The sequence below is a fragment of the Pectinophora gossypiella genome, chromosome 4 (assembly GCF_024362695.1).
Source record: "Pectinophora gossypiella chromosome 4, ilPecGoss1.1, whole genome shotgun sequence".
Classification (NCBI taxonomy): Eukaryota; Metazoa; Arthropoda; class Insecta; order Lepidoptera; family Gelechiidae; genus Pectinophora; species Pectinophora gossypiella.
Genome location: NC_065407.1, coordinates 1,661,711 through 1,688,493, shown reverse-complemented (window position 1 = coordinate 1,688,493; position 26,783 = coordinate 1,661,711). Strand labels below are relative to the sequence as shown.

General features: G+C 38.2%; 5 protein-coding genes across 5 annotated transcripts; 3 read left to right on the top strand and 2 right to left on the bottom strand.

Annotated features, from left to right (window-relative positions):
• Window positions 1–480: 480 nt before the first annotated feature.
• LOC126366243 (synembryn-A) lies at window positions 481–9,698 on the bottom strand. Its single transcript, XM_050009293.1, has 8 exons — window positions 9,499–9,698; window positions 9,268–9,407; window positions 8,140–8,611; window positions 7,571–7,776; window positions 6,841–6,979; window positions 5,721–5,964; window positions 5,170–5,384; window positions 481–3,120 (listed from the first exon to the last, which is right to left on the bottom strand). The coding sequence occupies exons 1-8, from the start codon at window positions 9,580–9,582 to the stop codon at window positions 2,965–2,967; spliced, it is 1,656 nt and encodes a 551-aa protein (XP_049865250.1). The 5' UTR covers window positions 9,583–9,698; the 3' UTR covers window positions 481–2,964.
• An 856-nt stretch (window positions 9,699–10,554) lies between these two features.
• On the top strand, window positions 10,555–17,932 carry LOC126366288 (NADH dehydrogenase [ubiquinone] 1 alpha subcomplex subunit 9, mitochondrial). The gene is made up of 7 exons (XM_050009371.1): window positions 10,555–10,714; window positions 10,861–11,051; window positions 11,728–11,951; window positions 13,490–13,693; window positions 14,988–15,149; window positions 16,455–16,641; window positions 17,590–17,932. Exons 1-7 carry the CDS (start codon window positions 10,669–10,671, stop codon window positions 17,770–17,772), a joined length of 1,197 nt encoding a protein of 398 aa, XP_049865328.1. The 5' UTR covers window positions 10,555–10,668; the 3' UTR covers window positions 17,773–17,932.
• Window positions 17,933–18,171: 239 nt separating this feature from the next.
• LOC126366342 (40S ribosomal protein S10) lies at window positions 18,172–19,577 on the bottom strand. Its single transcript, XM_050009463.1, has 4 exons — window positions 19,507–19,577; window positions 19,111–19,323; window positions 18,647–18,896; window positions 18,172–18,237 (listed from the first exon to the last, which is right to left on the bottom strand). Exons 2-4 carry the CDS (start codon window positions 19,308–19,310, stop codon window positions 18,202–18,204), a joined length of 486 nt encoding a protein of 161 aa, XP_049865420.1. The 5' UTR covers window positions 19,311–19,323; window positions 19,507–19,577; the 3' UTR covers window positions 18,172–18,201.
• Window positions 19,578–19,840: 263 nt separating this feature from the next.
• On the top strand, window positions 19,841–22,118 carry LOC126366329 (splicing factor 3A subunit 2). Its single transcript, XM_050009443.1, has 3 exons — window positions 19,841–20,102; window positions 20,227–20,490; window positions 21,701–22,118. Exons 1-3 carry the CDS (start codon window positions 19,949–19,951, stop codon window positions 22,063–22,065), a joined length of 783 nt encoding a protein of 260 aa, XP_049865400.1. The 5' UTR covers window positions 19,841–19,948; the 3' UTR covers window positions 22,066–22,118.
• A 339-nt stretch (window positions 22,119–22,457) lies between these two features.
• On the top strand, window positions 22,458–26,409 carry LOC126366231 (uncharacterized). The gene is made up of 6 exons (XM_050009279.1): window positions 22,458–22,662; window positions 22,843–23,039; window positions 23,271–23,401; window positions 23,520–24,927; window positions 25,007–25,153; window positions 25,870–26,409. Exons 1-6 carry the CDS (start codon window positions 22,629–22,631, stop codon window positions 26,095–26,097), a joined length of 2,145 nt encoding a protein of 714 aa, XP_049865236.1. The 5' UTR covers window positions 22,458–22,628; the 3' UTR covers window positions 26,098–26,409.
• The last annotated feature ends 374 nt before the right edge of the window (window positions 26,410–26,783 follow it).

The window sequence follows — 26,783 nt, the reverse complement described above, 5'->3', positions numbered from 1 at the left end:
AAACCGTAAGTCTCATTAAATGTCAAATATGATAGTGCGACAGGGTTCTAAAGTGGGTACATGATATTGCTCATGACTGTACGATAAATACTTCACCCAATTCTATTGGTTCAGATGTAGCGTCGCGCGTGTTATCCTGGCTTCATGATACGGCTACAGATTTCGAACGTTTACCTTATAACATACCTATTACCACGATACTACTACATGCATGATACTTTCACGACTACTTCAACCAAGGGGCCGTCCATTAATCATGTGATGTTTGTGTCATGGCATTTTTATACCCCCCCTCCCCCCCTGGTGATACATGGTGAGGTTCAAGACTACCCCCCCCCCTATCCTATATCACGTGTATTTTTTAGTACCTACCAAAATAATTGCACAAAACGCCACTTTTCGGTTACTAAATTACTCGTGATATATTACTACACCCCCCCCCCCCTTATGATATTTCGTGATTTTTTCATAGACCCCCCCCCCTCTCGAGCCTCGCATGATTAATGGACGGCCCCCAATATTATCACACAATGTTTTCCACGACCAGCGTGTTAAGCGAACACATCATCCTAAAACAATTACAACCGAAATCACAAGTCGAGGCGTATTTTTAAGCTACTTTTAAGCCACCACCCTTATGAAATGGAATAAAATTATTCGTCTAACAGTAAATACACGCTAGGTTTTTTCAAGCATTAGTCTAACAGGCTACTCGGCTTGACAACTTAGTCAATTGAGATACTTTAATACGCTAAAGTGAAAATTTTCTCAAAAGGAATTTGTATGGAAATACCTGCCTACTGTGCAATCTGTTGATATAGTGTTAGTGACATCATAACGAATACTGAGAACGATGATTCAGACCATGATTTTAAGTCAATATCAAGTGGAATTTCCTGGAAAATTCATGAAAATTTAAGTGTTTTCTTTTAATGATAAAAAAATATTTACACCATAAACAAAACAATTAATTACAATACAGAAATAAATAGAGAAATAAACAAACAAAATACAAAAAATAAAACTAAATTAATTAAACAAAACTAAAAATAAAACATATTAATTATTTTTAATTATTTTCAGTTCCTCAATTTGCGACGGAAAATTCTACTGTAAGTCAACTCAGAATCATAGTCTGAATCATCCCTCAAATATTTCGTTACGATGCCACTAACACCCTTTATAATGTTACTATTTACAATCAAGAGCAAACCCATCTTAATTAAAAAAAAAATTTATAATAATAATAATTGGCAAAGGATTTATGATGAAAATTCCAACAGTAGAGCCGATTCATTATATCGATAAACTTCAAAATCGTTGTCGTTTTCCGCTTACGCACTTGTTGATGGAAACATGAATCTAACTCAGCAACGAATTTTTTCCCGCGACTTCGGTTACATCGTGATTCTCAATCAAATTCGTCCTTAGAAAGTACTAAGTCCATCCCTGAGTCTTGCAAGGTTTTGTTGGACAAAATCATATGAAAATCAGATATTTAAAAAATTACAACGATTTACAATATTAGTATTGATACCTTGATCGTTGGAAGCTTTCTTTAAGTTTTGTCCGTTCCATTTCGTACGGCGAGGGAAAGGGTAGGATTTCAGGGAATCTCTCTACAATCGTCACTTGTTCGACTTTTAATGGCTGCGGGCGGTAAGGCTAGGAGAGTGCTAGGGTAAATAATTCCGTGACGACATCTCCATGAGCAGTGATCGGATATTCGAGTATTTCCTTGCCTAAACTTTGTAACGACGTTATAAAATCATAATTTCCCGCATTATCCCGTTTTTCACAGAGTCCGATTACCTAACAGATTTGACACGTCCGGTTTTTTACAGAAGCGACTGCCTGTGTAACTTTCCAACCAGCGAAGGGAATACCAGCCCGATACAGGTTAGGTCACATACCTCAGAAAATGCATTTCTCGGGAATGTGGGTTTCCCCACGCTGTTTTCCTTCACCGCTGAGCACATGATAATAATTTATGATCCAAACATGAATTCCAAAACAAATTCGACAATCATTGGTTTAGGCCTGTGCTGATTAGAACCTGCGCCCTCAAAGTGAGCGTGCTGTGGCGTCCTCTAATAATAAATACTTTCTTGCTTTTCTTTATTTCGAATATCCGATCACTGCAGGCATAGCACACTGCGTAAAGTGCGACGCGACACGACAAAATAAGCTCTACCGGAATTATAAAAAATGAGAAAATCGATATTGGTGCTAATTCCTGTAAATACCATCTAATTTTATTTTAAGTTATATCTGTCCTTTTCTTATCCGCCGAAAAGGAAAGGGACGGGTAATCGACAAGCATAAAATTTATGGAACACACGTCAATTTTAAGCACAAATCTAAACCAACCGTCTAAAAATTTTACGTCAGTCAATAACCCGACACATTAATTTACTCATTCTTTCTAAAATTAAGAGCTGTGAATCATCCGTCCCTTTCCTTTTCGACGGATACGAAAATGACGGATATAACCTAAAATAAAATTAGGCGGTGTCTGCAGGAATCGGGGCCAATATGACATAATTTTCAAATTTTTTACTAAAAAATATGTTTCTTGGCTCTTCAAGCAATATACTACAACAAGATACCTTCTTTGACATCTTGGAAATTTCGCGGATATTCCGGTTGACGCTTGTACGAAGGACCTTATTTTATATCGCGTCACGCTGTACGTAGTATCATAGAATAAGGAATAATACTACGTATACAACGGCAACTCTCCGCACCCCACCAGCGGCTGAGCTAGGTCCCCCCCCCCCCCCCCCCGCGCCCTCGGTCTTACTTCAGTCTTTCATCATAATATGACGTCTGAAGTCACACACACAGATGCACGCGTATGATAAAGTCAATGTGTAGTGTCTGTGTATAACGAGGTATTTTCTATGAAGTGTTCGGGGCGTGGTAGTGTGCTAGGCCTGCTGGTCATGAGTTTAATGCCAGGGTCTAGGACTGCGGCCTGTTGGGCGGGTGGTCCCGCAGCTCCATCACGTGCTCCACTGGCTGCGGTCTCCCGTCGGCGCCGACGCGCGCCGGCTTCACGATGCCTTCAGACACCATCTTGTCGAACAGATTCACCAGCTTCATCGCTTCGTATTCTTTCTGTTTGAACAAATGGTAACGTCAATTAAAACCAAATTCTAAGGGCACGTGCTTTCTAAGTGACCCGTTCAGGGGGAGGGTCTCCAAAATACCATGCACGTTTGGACATATAGGGTGGGGAGGCGTTGGTATTTCATCACGTAAAATACTCAGAGCTTTTTATTGCACAGAATGTTATTCAGCTCTATGCTGTTCTGGGAGCATATAAAAAACATAGAACACGTTCAGCTGCTTCTCTTCCCGGGCATGTCGTAAAAACCGACAGAGGGATTGTGTCCTCTAACATGATGGACTAATGTTATGGGCGATAGGCTGATCCCTTATCACCATAAGGTTCATCATATCCATCTTTGGACTTCGTATCAACAGTGGCTGCAAGTTGTCTTTGATTACTTGTGGCTCTGCCCACCCCATTAGGGATTACGGGCGTGAGTTTATGTATGTATGTATGTATGTATGTTATTCAGAGGCGGAGGACAGGAGTCCTAGTACGGCTTTGTAATAGACTACTCTGGGCGCCACCCCACTTGCGTCAGACAGAGTACTGCGGGGCGGAAGGCAAGAGGGAAACCACTGCCCTATTTTTCCCTAAAAAAGTAGCATGGAAAACGCTGCACCGACAAGAGCGTGGCTCTTGATGATGATGAACTCTGCCTCCTTGGTATCATAATTCTCTGTCAAGTATTACTAATGCGGTTTATGTCGAGCGGATTCATTTCGACCGCAAGGCGATATAAAGTTGCGTGGTTAAACGAAATCGCTACTACAAGTCCACTATAATATTACATGGAATAAAATCCATTTGCTTATATTTTTTACTTTTTTAAGAATCCAAACCAGACCACGCCTATTACCTAGTAGGGCAGGCAGACATTACAGAATTCCACTTGCTATCGAAGCTATAGAACCTACTCTTTTTTGTAGTCGGTTAAAAATATATGTGCCCCTTAAAACGTACAAACCTAGCACGAGTAAATTACCAAGGCGACAAAGATATACTCGTATATAGTACATGGCCTAGTGCGAAGGAGACATAGGTATCTCTCGTCTCTCTCAGTACTAATGGCATAGAATGAGGAATAATACTACGTATAGTATAGAGTCTTCAATCGTATGGCGTCAGACGTCACACACAGATGCGCGTGTACGATAGCGTCAATGTGTAGTGTCTGTGTAAAACAAGGTGTACGAAAGAGACGACAGATATGTCACTCTAATCTTGCTACGTTATAAGGAGTATAGGACCTATACTTTTTTTTTGTGTTTTCCCCGAAGGGTAAGGCAAAGGGAACTATGCCCATACAGCCATGTCTTACGTATTTTTTTCTTGATGAATAATGAAATGATGAAAGGTGATGATGATGAAACCTAAGCCCCCACCCTCGGAGTAGACTCCTACTTCGAACCCCAAACGAATTAACTCAAAAGTCCGCATAAACTTTCGAGTTATGAAGCGGCTTCCTGGCACGAAGCGAAAATAGGCAGATACACTTTGTTTATTGAATACTCCGATATAATAACACTCGCGAATGTCTTCCGACTAACTTAATGCGATCATTAACCACAAAACACCACTTCGTATTAATTAATTAGATTATTCAATGAAGAAAGCAACTGTCCCGTTCCCGTTTCCCGCCAAAAAGCCATAGGACCTATACCTATATGACAGGTATATTATTTTTAATTTTTTGCGCTGCATGAGAGCCCTTAGCGCTCCCCCTTTTCCGGCCAAATAGTTAATGCGACTTGAGGCCAACTTTTACGATTAAAAAAAAGAAGAAAAAAGGTACATTATATATCATACCCGAAGGTTGCCTGGTAGAAATTGCTACCTTAGCGATAAGGCGTTTTGCATGTTTGTTTAATTCGTATTCCTGTGTTACAAGTTCCTTTTGTGCAATAGAGAAGTGTGTATTGTGTTACCGGCCAAGTATTTAATGTCATCTACGGTAAATCTAACATAAACCGCTCTTATCTGCAACACACATACATGTTGCGCCTTGGGAAATGCCTACATACAGCCACTGCAATGGGCTGATGAAGTGTTACCTGTTCATCCGTCATGCCCTCGAAGGGGTCGACGCGCGGCGGGCGCGTGCAGCCCACGACGGGGTCGATGCGCGGCTGCGCCTCGCGGTACTCTTCCGTATCCGAGTCGTCGCTACTAGACGAGTACTCGTTACCTCGCCCGCCGCCCAGGAGACCCTTCTGTGCCAGGTGCCCCGCCGCGTTGCCGAAACCGGTGTACTTTACCATGCGACCCACTGGAATATATTTTCCATTTTAATTAATATAGTAACATAAGCTTATTTATTTATTTCAATGTAATGTCAGAGGAACAACCAACGCAAGATGAATTCACAGGACTCACACACACCCACACACGCACACGGACACAGACACGCACGCACGCACGCACACGCACGCACGCTCGCACGCACACACGATGTACACAAACACATGTGGTTGACTCACATGGTGGGATGACGTCAGCTGGGATAACCTTGAAATGTTAGCTGTCACTTTTGAGCATACCTGGTTTTCTTATACTATGCTCGGTTGGTTGTTTTCAAACGAAAACTCATTGAAAATTGCCTCACCTTTCTCCTTGCATAGTATAAATAGAAATTCAGCGCAGAGGTCACGCACTGACGTCACTGGTGTAGTCAGTAGGCGGCACAGTTGGTTCCTCAAGGTGTTGCCTTTCTCCGGCGGACGCGACACGTCCCGCAGCGGTGGCAACACTACTTGTCTCAAGTACTTGCGCTGCTCGCGGCACCCGCGCGAACCCTTGTTCATCACCGTCAGAATTGGCGACAGGTTCTCGTACTGGGTCTTGGTGTTCTGCAAAAGGTTTGTCAAATTAATGTTTAACTTGCGATTCGATCCATAGGTCGCTGATTCAGATCCGGCAAGGCAATGTCAACTGAGGCAAGTGGGCTGTAGGGTTGCTTGTAGATTTCGAGCTGTCTTAACTACAAAGTAAACACCTTGGTATTTGAAAGAACACTTTTAATTTGCGGTAAGACGCGGAGCAATACTGAACTAATAGTACAGAACGAATGTTAAACAGGTAGTGACGTCAACAAATTCTAAGCTTACATTTTTTAAATATAAGTTTTGTGTTGGTGTTGCCAACGTGGCTTATTTTCATAGCACAGCACAAGATCGTTAATCCGTTAATTAACGAAATTAAAAGGTAAAGTAACGGATAAACTTTTAAGTTAATTTTAAAAACGATCTTATTAACTTCCGTTAATCGTTATTTCAATTTGTATTCTTCTTCTAATCCTTTTATCCCGTTGGGATGTAGGGCGCGTATAACAGATTCCCACTCCTCGCGATCGTAGAAAACGCAAAAGGGCAGCCCAAAGAGACCTAACGACGCTCAGTTGACCGGAAATTAAAAACTCTCGGCATGTCATGAGAGCATGAGAGCAATAATTTGTGTCGTATTTACAGTAACAAAAGGTGTCAAATCAGAAAGCGACGATATAGTGACGATTGGCTGTATTTTGATCTCTAAATAATTAATAAAACTCTAATGAAACCCTTTCTTTTTTACCCCATACCAAACTTATATACTTAACTTTTTTATAACTGAAGTACTAACGCATAGACACATAAAATGCAAATTCTAGTTAACTATTAACGTTAAGTTGCGTTAAATCTTCCGAAAAGTGACGCCTATGAAAGTAATTATAAAAATAATAAACTCACAGTAGTGTTAGTCAAGCGATACTGCAGTAAATTGACAAGGGCTTGCAAGGCATCCATGTTCCTGCCATCGAACACATTCTGGGCAGTCTCTCCTGCATTCAGAATGGGCGTCAGGTACGGGTAGAACATAGGTGGTACACTGAAACAAAATGCTTATGTTTCTATTGCTATCATCATCATCAATATAAGCGCCGCGCTCTTGTCAGTGTAGCATTCTCCATTCTAGTCTATCAAAGACGCTACTTTCGACTTCTTTTTAATAATAATAAAACACTTTATTGCACACAAATTTACAAAACATTTACAGGATAAACTTCTTCTAAGGTAAGCAAAGGCGGCCTTATCGCTAAGACCGATCTCTTCCACACCCCCGTCGGCAGAGGATATAGTACATTTGTACAGCTGCAGTGTAGTGTGCAAATAAGTAAAATAAAAAAAAGTAATAGACACATTAACATTAAAAATATAATATTTCCATTATTTTAATATTTCCATAAGTAAGCTGTTCTTGGTATTCCTGTTCCTCCCAATTTCAATTTGCTTTTGTATTATTATTTATAAATAAAATAGACAACAAATTGAAAAAAAAGAAATTGAAATAGCATTTTAAGCAGTCAAAATGACGCGTAAATTACTTTTACTTTCAAAAATAATTTTTAACTACATTTCTTCTCCTTTTCTCTTCTGCTAGAAGTAAATAAGCGGGACAATGTACTGTTTGCCACATTACCTGGTCAACAAGTTAGCAATGTTGCTGCGGAGCTCCATCAACTTCTCTTCCGTGGTGGTGTGAGTGTACAAGAGTGCTGTCAACACGGGCATCAACTTCATGTACATCGCCTCTTCGGCCTCATCTGTCGGGTCCTCGGAGCCAGAGTGAAGGATCAGGTTGAACTGCGCCTTCAAGATCTCACACACTATCGCCTGCTGGTTGTCCTGAACGAATTGCCACATTAAAACAATGGAAAACGAGTAAAAATTCAAAATCAGAATCATTTCTTTAATTTTTTTTTTTATAGATAAACTTGTTGAAGGTCAATTTAACATTTTTAAATTGACAACCAAATCTACGTCATTTTGCAAGGTGTTATGGCTGAGGAGAAGAAATGACAAGAAACTGCAACAGCAACACATCTGTTAAATTAATGTAGGTATACATTATAAGTAATTTTAACTAGAGTAACACATTTAATACCAGGAATTTTTATTATATAGGTAATCATTTATCTTATAATAAACTTCTTTACATAAAGTAAGCTTCACATGTGTCTAGGTTTGAAAAATTAATAAACATCTTACATTTAGGAAGTAGTGAGGGCCCCCTTCAACCAAGCCACTGCTGGCACTCATACCTTCACTGGAGGGTGCTTCTAGCAAGAGCTCATTGAGACAACTTGTCAAGTAGTCCATGCCGTGCAACTCATCCTTTATCTTAGCCTTGATGTCATGCCGCAGGGCAGTCAGAATGAACAGCAGTTTCATATCAAACAGCATGATCTCGTCTTTGAAAGGAATCTCCTTGTACACTCTGAGTCGAGCAACAAGACCCTGAGCGATGCTGGTATGAGCGCACAGAGCCCGCGCGACTTCGCTGTTGAAGGCCAAGTTACAGAGACACTTGAGAGCCTCTACTGCCACATCCTTATCTGGCATCTCCATGGGCACCATCCCTTCCTCATCAATGCCCACAAAATTATACAGCCCTGCACGCTCTATCAATATAGTAACCCATTTCTCACAAATTAGGTTCTCTAGATCTGATTTATCGCGGCTGAAAGTAATAATAATGATAAATAATGGTGTAACTTCCTGCCACTTGTCTCCTATAAGAAACTACTGTAGAGCAATAAGACTGCCAATTGCACTGAATGTTTCTTATTTTGTTTAAATTGTTTCTTATGTTACATGTAATAAAGAATATTTGTATCATATATTAAGAATATTTGTAAATATGTTAACCATTAATTACAAAGTGAATAGACACACACACACATATATTAACTTTTAAGTTAAGTTTAAAAATTGTTAATGGACACAATTTTTCAAATAATAGTTGTAGTACCCTGTGTATCACCCCATACTGCAGAAAACAGATTGTGTGACAAGTACCAAAATTAAATATATATTATTACAAACTCAAACAAAAACACCTTCTTTTATTATTATCTTTTTTATAATTATCACACTAACACTGGTGCAACACTGAATTACTAATGACATAATATAAAATTCAGTGTGTCAACATGCTTAGGCCTATTTTGATTGTGAATTTCAAATTAACAAAGATTGTGTTAAATCTTCCAAATGTAACAAGTTAACACTTTTTATTAGCGATTAACAAAGTTAAATATGTAATTAACGGTACCCAGCTCTGCATGTAGGTATTATTAATTTATGTAAAACTGAGGACACTAAGTATAGACTGACCTTAGCACTCTAATGGCAGCCAAGCACAAAGCATGTATGGGGTTCGAGCACTTATTCTGAAGGTGCTGGAATATCGCCGTCCACAGTATAACTCGCCGATTATTCTCACACAAACTTGGAAACGAAAACACATTCTCATTCTGCAAAGTTAAATAAATAAATTTGATTAACGATGAATAGAAAAAGAATAAATAAACCAATATTTTGAACCATATAAAATAGTATACAAACATTTTTCAAGAACTTCTGCAAAATCTGAAATGCTTGATCCAAGTTATCTCCATTACTGAGAACACAAATTTCGTCTTCATCCATTGTTACAAAATTGAATAAAATAGAATTTCACGAAGGGAAAAACTAAGAAATATACTAATTACGGAATCCTATCCTAATAGACAGCAGACAAGACAAACAGACAGACAATGCACTCATTCACGATTTCACGAAATGACAGTATTTGTTTGACAGACAGCTGACACTGTGAATGACATTTAGTGATGTGGATGTAACACATACTATACTTGCAAGTACCTATCTATTTTTAGTTGTGTTATTTTATTACAAGTTCGGCGCCCTCATGCCCTTATCCATCACCATCATCATAGGCGTACAAATCTTTAAATAAACTTATGAATATTCCATAGTTTGGCAAAAGTCCAGGCTACGTTCCCTAATAAAAATATAGATGTCGCTGTATAGCGCTGCCTTTGTTTAGCTTTCTAATTTTATGGATTACAGACATTTCCATCACTTATCTTTGTTTTTGAGTAGAAAATGATGATCCTTTTCACTTCAACCACGCACAACACAACACATCTTCCACTTCCATTATAATTCTGATCAAAATAAAGAGAAGTAATATTATTGCAACATAATTCTATACCATATCAGATCCAAATATCAAGCAACAATTATTTTTATTTATGCATCTGCCATGACATTATATTTTTGAATAATTATAATTTATACCAAGCAATGACAAAATAGGTATTTATTACATTACATCTGTACAACACCATCTATATTGTTTTTGGGGAACGTAGCCCAGATAGTCCCACATTCAGTCATAAATTAATAAGTACAATTTGTATCTGAATCTTTTTAAAGAACTAATAAAGTTAATCGAGTATTTGTTATTGCTAATATTTTATTTCGTACATCACTATCGAACCTGCTTGAGAAACTATTGCATGATTTTAAGACAGTTTATTGTTAAAGAAAGAGAAGGCGGTATTCACAATGCGTATGTTATTTTCAATCACTGTGCACTACTAACATGTAAACTAAAACACATTGATAAGATTTTGAACTTGACAGCTGTCGTGCAAATGTATTTCTTTCGTAAATAGTCTTAGTAAATCAATATTTTAACTTAAATTTCGTAATATTTTGGCCTGAAAAATGGCTGCAGTAGCTCTATCAGGCCACGCTGCGGCTAAATTATTGAGTAAGTATACATTTTTGTCGGCAAATCACTTTACAATACCATGTCAACTCTTACATAATTTCCATCAAAATAAAGGTTGTTTTTAGGTATTATTTTAAATGTTTGTATTTATTTAGCGATAAAACGTGCATATGTCTTTTTTGTAGCTAAAAATGGGTCGATGAGCGTGTTGTACATCAAGTCAGCTGCATACAGTGACAATGCTTATAACCTGGCTTCATACAAGCGAGGTACTGGCGGTCGCTGCAGTTTCAATGGTATTGTTTGTACTGTGTTTGGTGCCACCGGGTTCTTAGGCCGCTATGTGTGCAACAAGCTGGGAAAGATCGGTACTCAGGTATGAATTAAGTCACAGTCACACATAAATCACGAGCAATGTCCTTTACCCTTAGAACCCTGTTGCATTAACATATTAACAATTTAGTGAGACTTACAGTTCATTTGCCATAAACAGTTAATGTGACATGGTACTAAAGTATACATATTATTCATGATCATATAAGTTAAGAATAGAGGCCCATCAAAACTCATATAAGTCTCACCATAGGAAGGATTGTTGTGATCTCGATTTTCTGCCAGCCTGGTAAATAATTGTTGATGTTGTGTTTGGAATAAAGACTTATCTTGTACTTACTATAAAAAGTACAAAATATAAACTGATATTGGAAAAAAAATATAGTGTAAAAACCTCTCTAACTAGGTTTATTTATTTAAAGTAAGTAAATTAAATACAATTAGTCACTACAACAAATTTTACAAGTGTAAAATGTAACTCAGTGACAAAAAAGGAACTTTCTTATGCATTACCTTTATAGTATCTTTTGTATCTGGAATAAATATACATCATTCAGAACAGTCAATGAGTGGACTAGGAAGACATATCTTGTGTTTCGAAATTATGAACTGTATCATGTTAAAATGAATTATATTTATTTTATTTATGTGACCCACTCCGCTTGATTGATATGTATACTGTTTGTGTATGTTATGTGACGTAGTTGTAAATATTTCAGATGATCATCCCTTACAGAAGTGACTTCTATGATGCTCAGAGATTAAAAGTGTGTGGAGATTTAGGCCAGGTGCTGTTCACTCCGTATGACATCCGTGATGAAGAGTCTATTGCTAAGGCTGTCCGCTACTCTAACGTAGTTATCAACTTGGTCGGCCGGGACTATGAAACTAAGAACTTCAATTACATGGATGTCCATGTATTTGGGCCACGCTGTCTTGCAAGGTAAGACATAATGGATATTAAACATAACCTTCATTTGAATCAGAATCATTTATTCAACATAATTATCACAGATATACTTGTTGAAGGTCAATTTAACATTTTTGCATCTACTAACACATCTTAAGTTATTCAATTATTTGGCAGGAACACGTTTAATACCAGGCATTTTTATCATTTAGATAATCATTAGTCTTATAATAAGCTTTTTTACCTAAAGTAAGCTTCACATAAATTTTAAATTTATTTTCTGACAAATTCAAAATACTATTATTATTGTATGTCTTTTTTTCATATCTCGGGCCTATGGAGGCCCGGACTTTTGATTATTATTATTATTATTATTGGAAGCACAGGCAGCACTTTGTGCTGATGCGTGCTTATCACTTCACTTGTGCCTGGTATACTGCCTGGTATTTTATTGTAAAAATGTATACATAACCCCAAAAAAGATGAATTTAATTTACTTAGTGTAGAATTTTGAATAGCAATTTTATTTTTGTTCCTTGTATTGTAAGTATGTCTTTCACAGTTACTCAGAAGGAGAGATATTATTTACGAACATACACACATTTATTGTCATGTTCAGTTGGCATATTTGATGCAACATACAAAATTACCTTCAACAAGTTTATCCATGATAATTACGTTGAATAAATGATTCTGATTCTGATTACATACATACTTTCCCTTTAAACTATGAGGCTGGCATAACCACCATGAGAGGCTTCGACAGAAGCTTCGACAAAAATTTGATATATAAAAAACACTTAATATTGTAATATAGTATGTTGTTGTAGTAGTTTCTATATTTGTCTTAGAAACTATAATATAAACATATTTATACACATCCATTTTTAGATTCCATGGTTTTTCGTGTAAATGTCAATGACCCACGGTGAACTGCGCTAAGACTGTGATACCGACCTCGCCGGCGTGGTCGACGAATACCCTCATTCAGCGCTTGTGGCTAACGGCCCTACCGTTATCCCGTTTTTACATAGTCCGCTTACCTAACCTGAAGATTTGACATGTCCGGTTTATACAGAAGCGACTGACGGACCTTCCAACCCGCGAAGGGAAACCCAGACCAATACAGGTTAGGTCACATACCTTCGAAACGCATTTCTCTTGTACCTGGGTTTCCTCACGATGTTTTTCCTTCACTGAGCACGTGATAATAATTTATAATCCGAACATGAATTCGAAAAACGATTTCGATAATCATAGATTTAGGCCCGTGCTGGATTCGAACCTATGATCTTACGGTGAGAGTCAAGCGTTTTTCCAACTGGGCCACGGCGGTTGTTCGCACGCTATCGGCCCACTAAATATGATGAATTGTTTAAAATAGGTATAATCCTCTCAGATGACGATGTCCTGAGCCGAGGTTCGCGCGCAACTGATCATTTTTGTGCTCAATTTGCCGGCCATGTGAGATATTGGCTTCTGAGGCAAAAATAAATTTACCTCAGAGCCTCCGTTAAACTGCGCTGCCACCGCACAGGCCCGCATTAAAACCCATAATTTACATTTGTCAGAATTTGCCGTGAAATGGGAGTGGAGCGCTTCATCCACGTGTCTTACTTGAACCAAGAGGAAAATCCGAAGCCATTGGTGATGAAGCAACCGTCCAAGTACAAAATCAGCAAGTGGATGGGAGAACAGGCCATAAGGGAGGAGTTCCCTACGGCCACAGTCTTCCGTGCTTCTGACATCTACGGCTCTGAAGACAGATTTTTGAGGTTTGTATAAACAGTCTCCCAATGGCACCCAAACCCTCGCACCTTGCCTTGCCTTGCGGTCGCGCACGAATATGATACAGCCACTCCTCGCCAGCTATGTTTAAGTCCGGTGTAATAGGGCAAGAGCCGATACCCGTTAATCGCGCACAAGACCTGGAAACCACGTGATATCAATTATATATCATCTAAACATGAATTCAAACTCTTCTTCTATCGTGTGGGTTGTGATGTGGAGTACCAACCTCATCAACCTTGGTGTCAGGGTTGTAATTGAGCCGCCAAAGGCCCCTGACATGACTCATGTAACCACAACATACTGACGGCTCGGGCTCTAAACAACTGAATTCGACTTATAGTATGAATTCCAAACGGCCTCCGTTGACCAGTGGTTGAGCGTACTCCTCACGATCCGGAGGTCCCGGGTTCGAATCCCGGCGGCGACTAACCACTTTGTGATCCCTAGTTTGGTTAGGACATTACAGGCTGATCACCTGATAATCCAAAAAATAAGATGATTCGTGCTTCGGAAGGCACGTTAAGCAGTTGGTCCCGGTTACTAGACCGGGATTCGAACACGGGACCTCCGGATTGTGAGCAGAGCGCTCAACCACTGGACAACGGAGGCCGTTTGGAATTCAAACTCAATGTCGAATTCAGTTGTTTAGAGCTGAGTCGGGATTTGAACCGGCGAGACTACGATGTAAAACACGCATTCTCTGGTCAGGGATATTACGGATTTCGCAGAGCTATAAGGTTTATGTGATACGAATTTGTAACAAATAATCAAGCACGAAAGTTTTCGCGTTCATCTAAACATGTAGTGTCAACGTACATATATAAACGCTAATGGGAACATTATCTACGTGATCTAGATACACGGGAGCGTGTCAAGCCAAGTTCAGCAAGTAACAGAACTGGCGAGTAGCACCGTGTGTAATATTATAGACTCTCTCATTATCCATTCAAATAACCCAAACCCGGTACCGAAGAATATCGGCGACCCCTATACCGACCAGTTGTAATCTCAAAAATAAATCCATGAGTCGAGGGTCTGGTCTGGTCTTAAATTTTACACCTCCTGTTTGTCCAACCGAGTAGCTAATGCCATCGGAAGCAAACCTACGATAAGTCATCCCCATTTAAACGCGGTAAGAACCCGTTATTATGTGCTTTAATTACGATAAGTCACTTGAAAATACTTTGTTCTCTTCTACTATGACCTCTCGGTCGTGTTTGGAGAAATCTTCTGAGATTAGTGCATGATAACATAAATAATGTTGATTTCTTATGTCAGGACGTTCGCCTCCCGCTGGCGCATCAACAGCGAGTACCTGCCGCTGTACAAGAACGGGCTGGAGACCATCAAGCAGCCTGTGTTCGTGTCGGACGTGGCGCAGGGTATCATCAACGCCATCCGTGACGTTGACACCCGCTGCCAAACTTACCAAGCCATCGGGTAAGTGCGACACTTTCAACAGGCTACCGGGTAAATACAACACTTTTCAACGGTCTACCGGGTAAATGTAACACTTCAATGGGCTACCGGGTAAGCACGACACTTTTCAGCGGGCTATTGAGTAGATACAACACTTTTCAACGGGCTACCATACAACACTTTTCAACGGGCTATCGGGTAAATGCAACACTTTTCAACGGGCTATCGGGTAAGCGCAACACTTTTCAGTGGGCTATTGAGTAAATACTAAACTTTTCAACGGGCTACCGGGTAAATACAACACTTTGCAACGGGCTACCAGATAAATACAACACTTCAACGGGCTACCGGATAAGTACAACACTTTTCAACGGGCTATCGGGTAAACACGACACTTTTCAACGAGCTATCAAGCAAATACGACACTTTTCAACGAGCTATCGAGCAAATACAACACATTTCAAGGGGCAATCGAGTAAGTACGACACTTCAACGGGGTATCGAGTAAGTACGACACTTATCAACAGGCTATCGGGAAGTTCGGCCCTTTTCAACAGGCCATCCGGTAAATGTGTTCCCATTTTTATCACGTCTGGTTAAGTAGTTAATGCCATCCGTGGCAAACATACAGTGAGTGCTGACCCACGCTATCGTCTTGTCGATACTGCCGCGTGCGGTCGCGCTCTTTTCTAGCAAATGACGGTTCTGAGTATCAGAAAAGGACAAAAGCATAGCCTCCTCACCCCATTTGGGATATATTTTTTTTAATAATGATAATCATAATTTTTCATGTTAATCAAAACTCATAATCAGAAACATACGTAACTTCGTCACGTTCAACTAGGCATTTAAGTATTCTGAAACTGACCTAATTTATGTTAATGGTATCAATTAATGTACTTTAATTTATTGGATAGGGATATGGTCTTCTTCTTCTTATCATGTAGGTTTTGAGGTGGAATACCAGCCTCATCATCATTATGATTGAGCCGCCAAAGACCCCTGACATGGCTCATGTAACGATTACTCACTTACGTCAGTAAATAGTAACCGGGACCAACGGCTTAACGTGCCTTCTAAAGCACGGATCATCTTACTTTCGGACAATCAGGTGATCAGCCTGTAATGTCCTAACCAAACTAGGGATCACAAAGTGATTTTTGTGATATGTCCCCACTGTGATTCGAACCCGGGGCCTCCGGATCGTGAGTCCAACGCTCAAGCACTGGACCACAGAGGCCGGGATATGGTAATCTGGAATAAATTAATTTATTATTATTATTATAGGAAAATGACCCCTACCTTCACTGTATTTTTCGTCGACAGGCCGAAGAGATACCTGTTAGCGGATCTTGTAGACTGGTTCTTCAAGTTGATGCGCAGAGACGAGAAATGGGGTTACTACCGTTACGACATGAAGTGGGACCCCGTGTTCCCCTTCAAGCTTGCCTTCATCAACATGATCTCCCCAGCCTACCCCTGGGGCGGTGTACACTGGGAAGCTATTGAAAAGGTATGAAAAACATAAGTCAACACGCCTATTGCCCGCTTCTTTTCTATCGTGTGCGTCGCGAGGTGGATTACCAACCTCATCAACCAAAGCCACCAAAGGCCACTCATGACCCATATAACGAGTACTTACTTACATCACTAAGTAGCAACCAGGACCAACGGCTTAACGTGTCTTCCGAAGCACGGGTCGTCTTCCTTTCGGACAATCAGGTAATGTCCTAACCAAACTAGGATCACAAAGTGATTTTTGTGATATGTGCCCACTGGGATTCGCCGTCTATAATGTCCGAGCCAACTGTGTGTATCTAATGATATCATCGTCATCATCAATCAGCCTGCATCACCCCACTGCTGGGTATAGACCTCCTCCATTTTGCAGCACCCTTTCCCAACTAAGGATTTTGACGACTTCCGGTCCGAGCATCACATAGCGCAGCATATTTCCCTCGCCATCTAAAGGGGTAACGCTGCGAGCGTGATTGGCATATTCGGTCGGGAGACGATAAAACGGAGCATATTAGACTGAACCTTTGCTCTAATTACGTGTTTTGATGTAACTAATATATTTTAAATAAACATGGGTGCTAATTCCTGTAGACATCTAATTTTAAGTTATACTTGTCATTTTCTTATCCGCCGGAAAGGAAAGGGACGGGTAATCGACAGGAAGAAAATTTATGGAATACACGTCATAAATATGAAACAACCCTCTAAAAATTTTACATTGGCCAATAACCCGATAGAATTCAGGTGACAGTACACGTCAAACGGTTTGCATACCAGCGAGATACCCGTTTTATTTGTCCGCATTATTAATTTATTTTAAAATTAACAGCTGTCAATCATCCGTCCCTTTCCTTTTCGATGAATAAGAAAATTATAGATATAACTTAAAATTAGATGGTGTCTGCAGGAATCGAGGCCAATCATGTTTGTCCATAAATTACAGGAATCCACAACCGACAGGCCTGAGTCGGGTTTACCGACACTGGAGGATCTCGGTGTGACGCTGACCAACATGGAAGATCAGGTGCCGTGGGAGCTGAAGCCGTTCAGAGCTCATCAGTACTATATGGACCGCGTCGGCGAGTTTCCCACTCCTGACCCACCGAAAGTCCAACACGACATGTAAATATAAATAGCTATCATTTCAATCAATGAAATTAGTTTTTTTTTACTACTTGTGATCAAACCCTTTTGAATAGAACATCATGAAATTCAATGCAGATAATCACATGATTAGCAGTAACTGTCTAGAAAATATTATATGAATAAATTATTGCTATTGTTAATGATTGTTTTATTTTAGCACGGATGAAATGAGTCTTGTAACATTATATATGGAGGCCTAATTTTTGAAGAAATACTGTTTAATTTCTAATAGTTATTCCTATAAATAGAATATAATTACTCACATTTATTGGTACATAAAGAAGAGTTTAAATTCTTACTATACCTCCAATTGCATGGATGGAAGTTCATAGTTTATGCTTAATAGGGGATGTAAGCTGTGTAGAAATAAAAGAGGATATAGCTTAGACGATTTTTATTAAACTTAGTCTTAAGGTGCAGGCCTGCCACGTCCAAAACCTCCTCTCTGTAACAAAGATACACAAAGACAATTTAATAATCTGCTTCTAATTAAACTACTATAATTTGAAGGGCAGACAAATCACTTATCTAACAACACAGATTTTCAGAACTTAACATCTGATTAAAATTTGCAAAAACACAATGTTACAAACTAAATACTAACTTAAAGAAACAACCATCCAAAAATATTAGAAATAATATGTTTGAATCTCATTATTTAAATATCATTCAATAACAAAATTATAATACTTAAGGCAAGTCATTCCTTTTTTTTTTATTAAGTATATGACCTGAAGTTTGAGAACATACCTATTACAAAAACACCATACCTAGTTCAATCCAGTTGATAAGGGGAGACCTCTGCCCAGTAGTGCAGCAAAGCGCTTTGATGAAAAAGGATGGTGAATACTTACGAATTCTACATCAGCTGAGCCAGGACCAACATCAGCCTTCTTGTCGTGTGTGCCAGCGCCGGGGGGGCCAGTGGGCGCGCGACGGTACGCGGAGCGGTCCTCGGCGGCCCGCGCGGGGCCTTCGGGCCTGCCCACAGCGCCGCGGCGAACGGTCTCGGGGCGGACAGACCGCTTCAGGGTAGCGGGTACAATTTCAGGTGGCAGGTGCAGGAAGATGCGCAGGTATTCAATACCTTCATTGGTCAGGTACCTGTATGATCACATTTTAGATCACTTATCTACACTACCTAGTCAAGCATAACCAAAAGTATAATACTCATTAGATTAGCCATTGTATTACATGTGTTGCTGTCAACATTTCAACAATCGAAGTTTAATTTACTTTTAAAACGAATTTACAAGTTGTTGGTGGTTTGTTTTTAAAGGCACAAATCATTATTTTCTTATAGAAACACAGTACATACCAGTAAAAGTGCCTCCACGCGAACTGTTCCTTCACATAACCTCTGGATTTCAGAGACTGCATAGCCTTAATAACTTGGAGGTTAGGAATCTTCTCCAGGTCAGGGTGCTTTGGTGCATGATAGTCCTTTTTGGCTATCATGACACCCTCTTTGAAGAGGTATTCATAGATAGCAACACGATTCTGTTTGGGCATCAACATCTTGAAGTTCTACCTAAAAACAAGGGTGAATTTGAGACACTTAGGTTAGATTAGTTTCATGTGATTTAAATACTGAACAGCGAAATAACATCACAGCACGACTAAGAAGACTTCATTTATTCATAGGGTTTTACAAGATTGATTTAAAATATTAGGATTTTCACGATAAAAATTGATGAAATTAACAAAAATATACCTGCCGCGAACTTGACAAGAGAAAAGAGATATTTTGACAGATGACAGTGACGTTTGTGATTTTTAATAGAGTGGGGCTCTCTAACTACGACCAGTTTCTAAGCAATAAAAGATCGGAATCGAGTGAGAATCGCGAAAAACGATCAGACGAAATGATGCTTTTGGTCTTTGTATTTTCTTATAATAATTTTATTTGATTTGTTTGAAACAAAAACCGTCATGTACATTTTTCTGTCTGCGGCTTGCAACAAAATATGATGAGATGACAAAAATCGAGGAACAGCTCTATTTGCAACTCATAGACAATAGAAAAAAAAGTCAATATGTCAATGTAATTTTGTTTATTTCGTTCGTTGTTTGTAGGTGGCGTGGAAATTTTCATTTATAATAGGATTTTATACTTTTAAGTATATTTAAAATAAGAAGACTTGTAATAAAATAACATGGATTTCCAAAACCGCCCCGGCGGCAAAACCGGGGGTGGCGGCGTAGCATCATGGTCAGAGAGCAACAGAGATCGACGGGAGCGGCTCCGACAACTCGCACTTGAGACTATTGATCTAAATAAAGATCCCTATTTTATGAAAAATCATTTAGGTAAGTTTCCTATGTCCATCCCATTCTGTTTTGCCATCCAAAATAGTTAGTAAATAATAACCTAAAAGGTTACTTTCAACCTTTCACATTTTGCACCATAGTAATGACACTTTCTTTTTTACAGGGTCTTACGAATGCAAACTATGTTTAACTCTTCATAATAACGAAGGAAGTTATTTAGCCCATACTCAAGGCAAAAAGCATCAAGCAAACTTGGCCAGGAGGGCTGCAAAGGAAGCCAAAGAGGCTCCTCAGCAATTAGCTCCCGAAAAGCCAAGAATAGAGCCAAAGAAGTTTGTGAAGATCGGAAGACCTGGCTACAGGGTTACTAAACAGAAAGACCCAGAAAATGGACAACAAAGCTTGCTTTTCCAAGTAGACTACCCAGGTAGTAAAGAAATATTTTTTATTATTTTCATTTCTTATATACCCTCGTAACGCCGAAGCATAATTACGATTTCGAAGTAATAAACGACGGTGGTACCTTGAAAAGGACCAAATTTTTGTAGTCGTAAAGGCCGAGCACTTCAGGTACAAATTTTAAAGTGTTAGAGTTATCCGATCGGGTTCAAATTAAGTGGAGACCTATGTAAGGATGAATAGAAGACATTTTTGAAAAAATTACGTTTTTTTTTTAGTTCTTCCAGAAGGACTCCCGGTTTGAGTCACTACTTTTAGTAAAATTTGAAAAATATTATTATTATAAAGGGTTATGTATTTTTTCATTAACATACATACCTATTTGTACGTCATAAATATGTGTATATACTTACATATTTAAATATAAAATAAGTAACGAGTTTTAGTTTTTATGATGTAGTTTGTGATTAGTCCCTCTGGAAGTACATTAGGTTTATATTATTAGGAAAAAAAATAATTCATGGTGTCAGTTTAGATCATCATTAGAAGGAAAAAGGAAATAAAATGAAGACGGTAGTTTTTTTTAATCATAACATCACGTAAGCAAGTCAGTCTATATCGGTATGATTTAATCACATATAACAATTTAAAAAACTTTTTGAAAAATATCCGGACATGACACCTAAAGTCCCTTGCAAAGGACTAAAAAAGTTTGCTTTCATATTGCTAACGATATAGATACAAAATTGATAAAATAACTATGTCATGTTGTTGATTATTATCTTACCTGCGATTTCTGAAAATAATGTGTATGAAAAACTACGAAATTCGATTATTAACTTGATTTTTTTTTTACCTCGTCGCCGTGTGCGCGCCATCTTTACCAATAAAATGACAAATTACGACAAGTGATACATATTTCTTTTTTATTAAAGCCACCTATTCACGAAATTGAATGAACTAGTTCATAGACAAAATACTTTTTTTCTCAATCGGCGCAAAGGTTTGAATTAAATTGACAGGCAAAGTTTTGGTCCTTTTAAAAGTACCTTCGTTGATTATTAGAACAAACTATTTCAAAACCTTCGGCCTTTATGACTACAATTATTTGGTCCTTCTCAGAGGACCCCAGGGCTTACGAGGATACATATTTATTTAAACTTTACTAAACAGTGTATTTGCGCAATATTTCCAAACTTTATAAAATATATATTTGTAATGAAATAATATTTTTTTAGAAATTGCTGAATCTGTAACTCCGAGACACCGCTTCATGTCGGCCTATGAGCAGAAAATCGAGCCTCCAGACCGCAGATGGCAGTACCTGCTCTTTGCAGCTGAGCCTTACGAGACAATTGCCTTCAAAGTCCCCAGCAGGGAAGTGGAGAAACATGATTCCAAATTCTGGACTCACTGGAACAAGGACACGAAGCAATTCTTCCTTCAATTTGCATTTAAAATGGAGCAGCTACGTATGCCTCCTCCACCGAAGATGTGGGAGAACCATGGGATGCGACTGCCGCCTCCACCAGGTGCGCCCATGATGGGAGTACCACCACCCCCACCCCTTCTTCCTGTACCACCTCCACCCCCATCTATGTAGTTTTAAGAGATTTTGTATTTAGGCATTCCTAAAATAAATAATAAAAAACAATTGACTATAGTTTCTACTTTTTGCCCTATTGTACGGATTTGTTTTGTAGTCCAGTCATCTCTACATTTCAATTTTTAGTTTGTTCATATTTAAGTTTTCCATCTTTATTTGTTATGCAATTAAATCACAAAATAAAATTATTTTTATCCATTTTATAATTTTAATCTTATAACTAAAAAAGAAAATATATTTTATTGAAAAATCATTCGACAGAATATTAACTGATTTGGAGCGTACTCTAGCTATTTCGCTCCCACCCGTACAATTTTTTATTTCTTTCTCTCTTGTTTTCAACATTGCACAAATTGAGGGGTCAGTCTGGCAGTAGCGTAGAACGGAACGTCAATTCAACGGTTTTCTTTTGTTAAAATCAACAACAATCGCAATTATTCATCTCCATCATTATTTTCGCGCGCTATCGACGTAAACGGACGTTAAAGATTGTTATATAGTTTTTGATCAAGATTTATATCAAAATTACTTCTGTTATTTAACTTATTCAATTTATTATTATGTTTTCCAAAGCAAAGAGGTTTGAAGTTGTCGGTAAGTTCAATTCGTTTACGTTAATTTCGAAATTAATCGTTAATTGCGCACTTATGGTAATTATTTTATTCTAATCCTATTTCTTGTATGAAATCGCATTGTTACTTCCTACCAAGTAGGTAATATCTGTTTCCTTTTGATATGCTTTTGACGACTATTGTAACTGATTTTGTAACGTAGCGCCCGGTAAAAATAACCCTAATGGAACCATTGGACCGAAGAAACCAGAAAGCGAACCACAGAAATCTAAAATCAAAGTTCCTCCAGCACCAGCTACAACCAAAGCCAGGGTGAAGCCAGCAGCAACGCCTGCCAAACCCAATAGCGATGCCCAGTCTCAGTGCAGTTCCAATAAAAGTGTAAAATCTTTTGTTACTGTGAGTAATATATTTTGATTTGTTATTCTGTGCTTTTTGTATTTTTAAATTTTACCTATCTAGTTATTATTCATTGTATTTTTTTATTAACAAAATAGGTAGCATATCCTACCTAGGTTGTCTGGAAAAAGTTACTACCTCAGTAATAAGGCTGTCGATTTCTTAATTTATTCTATGTATGTATGTATTCTTAATATATGTAAAATAATATAGTTTCATATATATTCACAGCCAAGATCTGTTAAAATACCGACCAAAGCACCATCCAGCTTGAAGAAAACTCTACCGGTGCCATCAAAAGACAAGAAAAATCAAATCTGTACACAAAGTGATATTGTAAAAGATCAGGAAGTGGAAATACGGTGAGTGATATAGATATTATTTCAGATTTGATTGATCTATTGAACTCTTCCATTATTAAAATATATTTAGGTGCTGATTTTAAAATTACTTAAATTATTTTATTCTATCATTTCACAGCAATAAAGACTTCACCATTGCAGAATACCATAAGCAAATTGAGGAATTAAAAACAGAAATTGCAGGTTTGCAAAGTAAATTGAAAGAGTCATTGAAATCCAACGAATTTGGTCATCTTAATAAGCAGCTGTCTGAGATATCATTAGATGACAACAATGTAAGAGATAATGACGAAAATTCTATACACAATTTGCAGTTGAAAATATCAGAGCTTGAGCAACATTGTGAAAAGCTTGAGCAGGAAGTAAGTGGCAAACAAGTAGAGCTAACATCTCTTGAAGAAATCATTATAATTAGGGACAGTCTATGCAAGGATTTACAGGAAAAATTAACTAACATGGAAACTTCCCTGGAAGAAACCAGACAGAGGCTAGAAATGGTTAAGGGGCATCATGCTCTGGCGCTAGAGGCAAATGAAAGTATCAGACGCGAATACAAGGCTGAGCTTGAAACCATGAAGACTAAATTTGACGATGAAAAATTGGTCATCATCACAAAATCTAAGGCAGATCAAGAAAATGTGAAAATTAAATATAATTCTCTGATGGAATCTCTAAAGAACCAATTATTAAAGGAAAAGAACGACGCAGTTAACCAACTTCAAGAACAACTAGCAACCAAAGATCTAGAAATGAAAGCCAAATTGGAACAGATTGATGAAGCCACACATGAGAAGTTGAGGCTTTGTGAAATCCAGTTTGAAGAAAGGAGCCGACAGATCCAGGAGCACTGGAATCAGCAACAAAAACAACTTCAATACCTCGAAAATGAAACCAAAGACTTAAAGTACTCTTTAAATGTAACTGAAGAACAAAATACAAAACTGCAAAAAGAAATCAATGCTTTAAAAAATGAAATTGATGTAATGAAGACTGAAAAAAGTAATCTTATTAAAGAAACTGAAGAACTTAAGGAAGAATCTAAAAAGAAGCTTATAGATTTCGAGAATGAAATTAACAAATTAACTGTTGAAGTGGATAAAGCCATTAAGGAGAAGAACAAGTTTGAAATGTCATTGTCTGTTACAAGGGATATTGTTCAAGTTTTGACCATGAGATTGAGGGAGTCTGACAATGAGCTGGAACATTTGGAAAACAAAGTACAGACTTTAACTAATTCCAAACAAGTCCTTGAAGATGAACTCACTACTTACAAAAACTCTTTAAACAACACGCTTATGGAATGTAATGAGTATAAAGAAGCTTTGGTTAACATATTGAAATCGAAAGCAGCATTGGCTAAGGAACACACTCGAATAATGGAGCACAATGTTTCTCTCATAGAAAGTTTGCAAAATGTGGAAAAGGAGGCGTATCGTGAATTAGGTTCTATCAAAAATGAGCTCATTGAGGATGTAGAGTTGTTAAAGAAAGAATCTAATTCTCAGATTCAAATGCTTCGTGAAGAGGTATGTTATAACTCATACTAAATTGAATTGAAAATAATAAGAAGGGTTTAATGGTGTACTCATGAGTAAGTTATTTCAGGTGGAGAAGAAACGCATGTTGTGCGAGTTGGCAACAGAGCACGCGGGCCAAGCGACGGTGGCCGCTGAACAGTCTCGCGCGCTGTTGTCGCAAGCTGCCTCCGAGATAGCTCGCCTTGAAACTGAAAACCAACGCCTTCAACAACAGGTCTGATTTATCGTGGTAACATAATTAAAGTTTTGCTGCTAATTGGGAGAATTAAACGCATAGAATGCGATTGCTGAGGGGGGATTGTGCCCAACCTAGGAGCTCTTCCATCTTCTATCTGTCTACTCAGCCTGTGTCCACCCACTGCTGGGTATAGGCCTCCTCTCTTTCACGCCATCCTTTCCGGGCCTGTGCACATCTCCATTGCTTTCCGGCGTACCTCACTATGTCATCCGAACATCTTAAGACTTCATAAAATTTACTTAGTAAAAAAATATTTTCTCGTACTTAATTATATTCCATATCAGCACCTTATAGTGAAAACCACGAAAACGCCTATTCAAAGTATCATTTTTGATGTGATTTTTTCAACGAAACGTCGATTGTATTCTATTAATTCCTGGTTAATATTTGGACCACAATTTTTATTTATTTTATTATTTTTGGAACACCAACAGCTTATAAGACTATAAAGTTACTAAAACTAATAAAATACATTACCAATTAAAAGTGGTCGCAAATACATATCAGAGGGTGAAAGACTTGTATAATTTCGCCTTTGGAAATAGGAAAGTAACAAGTTATCTTTATACATATAAAATAGAATTTATCTGTATTGAAACTAGCGTGTCTATCGCGAGGTATTGATACCAAAAATCACATCCGAATGTGTTTATAATTCATAAATACTTATGTGTTTATTTTATTTGACGCAGATCCAAGATCAACAGTCGCTGGTGGTCGAATTATCTCTTCTTCGCCAAGAGAATGAGGAGTTAACGATGACTCTCGCGAAGCAGTCGTCAATTGTGGACAAAATGAAGAAGGATGCTGAACAAATACAAACGAATCCAAAATCGCCCTCTCTCATGCGCAAGTCTTACAAAACTGGGAAAGAGAACTTACATGTGACTGTGTCCCCTTTACGAGAGCGCAATCACTAATACAATAATATCCTTCTGTGCTGTGTGGGTTGTGAGGTAGAATACCAACCTCACCAACCCTCTTCTCAGGGTTGTTATTGATACAATAATGACTGCCTACAATTTGTGCCTGTACTCAATTTACTATTAGTAATATATTTCGCTCTTTACAATGTTGACAAAAATTATGTTCGTTCGCAGCTTCGTTTTAGATGTATAATATTTTGTTTATGATTTGTTTCTATTCTGGCTGCCTCGTTTATTTATTATCCAAAAATGTATTTTAATTTATTGCAAGTGTATGTGTACACATTAAAGTCTTGTGATGAATAACGCTTGTGGTTTAAGTTTAATCGAATCGCCTGCACTCCTATTGAACACAGAATTCTGTTTTATGAGTCTGAATTCAATACTTGACAACCTAGTCAAATGAGATACTTTTTACCGATTGTCAAAACGAAAGTTTTCTTTCGAGTTTGTATGGAAATACTGCCCTGTGACGTCATTAATTAAAACTGTCAAACGCCGTACTCATTGTTACTTAATTCATTAATAAAATTCGGAAATAAGTCTAAAAGTAAAATTAGATTGATTTTTGATCATCTTAGACTGGCTTCTATTTCTAGATTAGCGTTTTATAATTTATCTTTGACCCTGTCAAATACCCTATTGCTGGGCACTGTTGGGCAAAGGCCTCCCCTTCTTCT

Excerpts from the sequence above, each read along its gene's own strand:
- LOC126366243 (XM_050009293.1), bottom strand. The coding sequence starts at position 9,582 with ATGGATGAAGACGAAATTTGTGTTCTCAGTAATGGAGATAACTTGGAT. Across the intron at positions 8,612-9,267 it reads GCTGCCATTAGAGTGCTAAG|CCGCGATAAATCAGATCTAG; the intron begins GTCAGTCTATAC and ends TATTACTTTCAG. Across the intron at positions 7,777-8,139 it reads GCCCTCACTACTTCCTAAAT|GACAACCAGCAGGCGATAGT; the intron begins GTAAGATGTTTA and ends CAATTCGTTCAG.
- LOC126366342 (XM_050009463.1), bottom strand. The coding sequence starts at position 19,310 with ATGTTGATGCCCAAACAGAATCGTGTTGCTATCTATGAATACCTCTTC. Across the intron at positions 18,897-19,110 it reads GCGTGGAGGCACTTTTACTG|GTACCTGACCAATGAAGGTA; the intron begins GTATGTACTGTG and ends GTGATCATACAG. Across the intron at positions 18,238-18,646 it reads GCTCAGCTGATGTAGAATTC|AGAGGAGGTTTTGGACGTGG; the intron begins GTAAGTATTCAC and ends TCTTTGTTACAG.
- LOC126366288 (XM_050009371.1), top strand. The coding sequence starts at position 10,669 with ATGGCTGCAGTAGCTCTATCAGGCCACGCTGCGGCTAAATTATTGA. Across the intron at positions 11,052-11,727 it reads TGGGAAAGATCGGTACTCAG|ATGATCATCCCTTACAGAAG; the intron begins GTATGAATTAAG and ends TAAATATTTCAG. Across the intron at positions 15,150-16,454 it reads CAAACTTACCAAGCCATCGG|GCCGAAGAGATACCTGTTAG; the intron begins GTAAGTGCGACA and ends TTTCGTCGACAG.
- LOC126366231 (XM_050009279.1), top strand. The coding sequence starts at position 22,629 with ATGTTTTCCAAAGCAAAGAGGTTTGAAGTTGTCG. Across the intron at positions 24,928-25,006 it reads TTCAAATGCTTCGTGAAGAG|GTGGAGAAGAAACGCATGTT; the intron begins GTATGTTATAAC and ends AAGTTATTTCAG. Across the intron at positions 25,154-25,869 it reads ACCAACGCCTTCAACAACAG|ATCCAAGATCAACAGTCGCT; the intron begins GTCTGATTTATC and ends TATTTGACGCAG.
- LOC126366329 (XM_050009443.1), top strand. The coding sequence starts at position 19,949 with ATGGATTTCCAAAACCGCCCCGGCGGCAAAACCGGGGGTGGCGGCGTA. Across the intron at positions 20,103-20,226 it reads TTTTATGAAAAATCATTTAG|GGTCTTACGAATGCAAACTA; the intron begins GTAAGTTTCCTA and ends TCTTTTTTACAG. Across the intron at positions 20,491-21,700 it reads TTTCCAAGTAGACTACCCAG|AAATTGCTGAATCTGTAACT; the intron begins GTAGTAAAGAAA and ends ATATTTTTTTAG.